The 4336-nt window shown below is 28.1% G+C and overlaps 2 protein-coding genes across 2 annotated transcripts in view; both read left to right on the top strand.

Moving 5' to 3' along the window:
• Positions 1-2643, top strand: part of mdlc (RING finger protein mdlc) — a 5554-nt gene extending 2911 nt beyond the window's left edge. The window contains exons 5-7 of the mRNA XM_014420693.3: positions 1532-1643; positions 1839-2022; positions 2472-2643. Coding sequence (XP_014276179.1) covers positions 1532-1643; positions 1839-2022; positions 2472-2643 — 468 coding nt within the window. The remainder of the gene's footprint in view (positions 1-1531; positions 1644-1838; positions 2023-2471) is intronic.
• The window catches only part of LOC106680740 (synaptic vesicle glycoprotein 2B), a 16403-nt gene continuing 14590 nt past the window's right edge, over positions 2524-4336 (top strand). The window contains exon 1 of the mRNA XM_014420675.2: positions 2524-2659. The gene's annotated coding sequence lies outside the window, so the exon portion shown is untranslated. The remainder of the gene's footprint in view (positions 2660-4336) is intronic.

The raw sequence follows: 4336 nt of genomic DNA, 5'->3' as shown, positions 1-4336 counted from the left end.
AAATAATAATAATGATATAAAATGACAATAAATGAGCAGAGAGCCATATAGGACAACATACCTGTCCAAATGAATAAGTTTAACTGACAGAAACATTGAAACACAGAAAGCGGAAGCGCGGAGGAGTGGAGAGGAGGTAGGATGCAAGCTGTATAACGTCATTTTATATCATTATTATTATTTATTTATTTTTTTTATTTTTATCATTCTTTTCATTGTATCTTATCTTTGTATTTTTATTCCTATCATTGTATCTTATCATAGTATCATTTTGTATCTTTTTAGCCCTGATGAAGTCCTGCAAAGTGGGGCGAAACGTTGGAAAATAAATAGTTGTAAACTATTTTTGTTTCACTTTTGACCGCAACCCTGACCATCTTCTTATATATAAAAATTATATTTAGTTCGTTATTGTAAGATGGGTCAAGAGGTAGTATGTAGCAGACATATCTGAAACCCAAGACCAATACCAATACCAAGACCTTGTTCTAGAGCTTGTCAAATGGATATAAAGTGCCTTCTCGCTCCCAGCGAATGACTTTTGATACAGTGCAAATTTCAATTCTTTTGAATCAGAATGCAAAGAAAATTGTTAATTTTGTAATAGGTTATGTAGGTATTTAGGTGTGTTTACACTAAAATGTTACTAGCAACATTGTTATTAGAATAATGTTAATATCATTTTTGTTATTAACATTTTGGTACCTCCTGTTTATTCCAGCCAATAGTGAAATGTCAATATTGCTATTTATAACAAAAAATTTTATTTAGTTATAACTTTTTTTTTAATAATTACTTTTTGATGTATACAGTATACAATGGTCAATAGTGATCTACAATGAACATATACAATAACATTTTCAACTAATCAATGTTAACGAAATCAAATTTATAAACATTTTGGTTTGTAACAGCAATGGTAATACAATTTTACTATTAACCAGTTTATATAGTAGACATGTAAATGTTCATGTCTTGTTATATATCCATCCAAGTGGAATTGCAGATAGAAATAACCTGTAAATTTTAGGATTACATTTTTTTTGTGTAACCTCTAATAAAGCATAACTATTTTTAAAATACTAAAATATATATTCTATCTTTTTTACATTGTTTCTTTTTTCTTTGCAGCTAATTTTATTTTCAAAATAAAATTAATTTTATATCTATAAAACTACATTTGTAACATCCAGTTTTTATTTTTTAACAAATAGTTCTAAATAGATGAAGTATTATCATACAATTATTTTTAATTTATTAAAAAGTTTGTGTATTGAACAAATAGGGACAGTTTTTTCTTCTTTAGCTTAATATATAAGTATGAATAAGAATTTAAATATAAGAAGGTGGTCAGGGTTGCGGTAAAAAAAAAAAAGGAACAAATAGTTTATAACTATTTTAATGTCCGACGTTTCGCCCCACTTTGCAGGGCTTCATCAGGGCTAAAAAGATACAACAAAAAAACTGAGAATATTACTACAATAAGGTAATTTATTGTTTTTTTGTTGACTATTTGACTGTTTTTTTTTAGGTACGAAAAGGACCTATACGTGCTCCTGCCAATTTAAGAGCCACGGTGAGGTGGGATTATCAACCTGATATTTGCAAAGATTTTAAAGAAACTGGATTTTGTGGTTTTGGAGGTAACAATATCTTCTCAATTAAGAAATAGCTAAGAACAGTAATCAGTTTTCAAATTCTGACCATTAGTTTAAAATTTGATATATTGTAAGGGGTCTGAATGCATTATTTACTGTAAATATTTTATCCATTACTCAATAATATGATGTTAATTTATGTGATAAACCTTTTTTTTATGGAGTAATTTGATGTTTTAGATAGCTGTAAATTCCTTCACGACAGAAGTGATTATAAACACGGTTGGCAATTAGAACAAGAAGCTTCTCACCCGAAGAATGATGATTCTGACTCTGATAATTATGAAATCAATTCGGATGAGGATAGTCTTCCTTTTAAGTGTTTTATTTGTCGAGGGTCTTTTACTAAACCTATTGTTACAAAGTAAGTATCCAAATTATCAACTGTCAAAAATAATTATTTAGCTAATCTTTCAAGAGAGAACCATCTACTTATTGAATGAACTAACTGATATGAGTGTACATAATAGGTTTATATTCAAATGTTTTGATGTAAGATCAAAAATCATATTTTTGCACAACTTTAATCCTTATATATTTTTTGTCAATATGCCATATTTCCCTTAATACTTTATTCAAACCAATGATTGGAGGTTACCTTCACTGTTTGTTAATGATGACAAATTAACTTTTTTACCATTATGCTTTTATTTTAAAATGGCAACCTATTGGAGGTTTCATGTCTTAGCCCATTACGAATTTTGGGAAAAAATATAAAGTGTTTTGAAATTTTAATTAACTAAAGTTAGTGTATAATATTTATTGATTCGTTAATTAATCTGTATTTTATGTATTCTTCAATTTATATTTTAGGTGCAAACACTATTTCTGTGAGAAATGTGCTTTGGAAAATTTTAAAAAATCGACCAGGTGTTATATTTGTAATGCACAGACACAGGGTATATTTAATCCTGCGAAAGAAATAATAGATAAATTGAAATCAGAAAATCAAGAGAACAGGAGTAGTGACGAAGAATCTGACTGATGAAATACAACTAAATGTATTATAATCGTTATGTATTTTATTTTATAATAATGTATTATTGCTCTATTGTTTATCCTTAAAAGATCTAATGAGATTAGGACTAAATTGATTAATGGAATTGGTAGCTGGAGATAATTATTTGGTTTGTTGTGAATCTTTATAAGAAAGTAAGTGTTCAGTTCTCAAATTGGTTAGTTTTAGAACTTAATTCTTAAAATTCTTTCCCTAACAGTGGGTCACACTAAAAAAAAAAAAAAAATGTTATTCACCAAATAAAAGGTAATTGTGAATAAGTCACACCTAACATTGCTTCAGCTATCAATTTAATTGATAAACTACTCTAAACTAAAAAAACAACTTTTATAAACAAAATGGTAGTTATTTTTACAATCACCTCTGTAACTATTTAATTGCATAGCTAGAAACAATAACTGCAATTATTTTTTAAGTATCTTAATTCATAATTTATAATTACATGATGAGTTGTATACGATCAAACCAGCCCTTGCTTCTAGATGAATTCTAGGCATCATAGCAATTTTATTGGATTTTTAGTGATCTTTTCAATGGTGTGGTGTACTTCAATGAAAATATTCACTATCCTATTAAAAAATGAGCATAATAATTAGGTTCATTATCAAATGAGAAGTTTGTTAAACATGTAACTGATAAAATGATAACGTTTACAATGATAAAATTTTTGTTAATTACAATATTTTGTCCTCAACCAGGATTTGACTTACCATAACTTAATATCAACATTACTCTCTTAAGATAAAAAAATTCCTAAACAATTAATGAAATCTGCCTTTAAAAATCTATTGAAGTCAAAAACTTCAATTCATAAAAGATTTCTGATATATATATATCAGATATATATATACTTCCATTTCTGAATGAATTATTTATTATTTATTCATGATATTGTACAACGTTTCGGGACCACCGTCCCATATTCATGCACTATAAAAACCTCATGATTTCATACGGGAAATCATGTCAACCATTTGTGCCGTGATTAACCTCAAAAAATTTTAAAAGAATTGACTCTCCAGACTTCCTAGAGAGATAATCCAGATTACTCTTTTCTGTATATTAATGACTTTAATGTAATTAATAAAAGTTTTTAAATATCATTTAATTATACTGTAAACTATATCATGGCTGCTTTGCATACATTTTTATGCATGATATGTTTCTGTTTTATTTGTAAGCAAAATTATATTGTATAACAGGGTGAATAGTGACATTATTTAACTTCCAATATTAAATGAAAAGAGGAAAAGATCTTTCTTAATAAAGTAGTTGTGTTAAGAAGTTTAGTGTCATTGTGTTCCAAACCATCCTGCAGATTAGTGAATCTGAATTCCTCACAATCTATGTTTGAACTTGTAGAAACAAGTTAAAAATTCGCTCTTGACTTGAGAATGTAATAAGACCATAACTATTATAATCGTAATTGCTAAAATTTTATTAATATATTTGGGGAACTGGGTCACTTAGCGAGTAATGTACTATGCTACCAACTCCAAGGATTCGGGTTCAAGTCCGGCTGTGGCAGGCAATTATTTATTCTGTTACTGTAATCATCAATCAACTGTGGATTCGAGATCCACGCAGCCTTATGAGGTGGGGTACTTTTAATTGGGAAAAAAATTTGCTGTTGAGCATGACTATTGACACTTTGTTACAC

Source organism: Halyomorpha halys, unplaced genomic scaffold, assembly GCF_000696795.3.
Source record: "Halyomorpha halys isolate HHAL.00 unplaced genomic scaffold, Hhal_1.1 Scaffold18.1, whole genome shotgun sequence".
NCBI classification, from domain to species: Eukaryota; Metazoa; Arthropoda; class Insecta; order Hemiptera; family Pentatomidae; genus Halyomorpha; species Halyomorpha halys.
The sequence above is the reverse complement of the archived record's forward strand: the minus strand, read 5'-3'. Positions and strand labels throughout refer to the sequence as shown.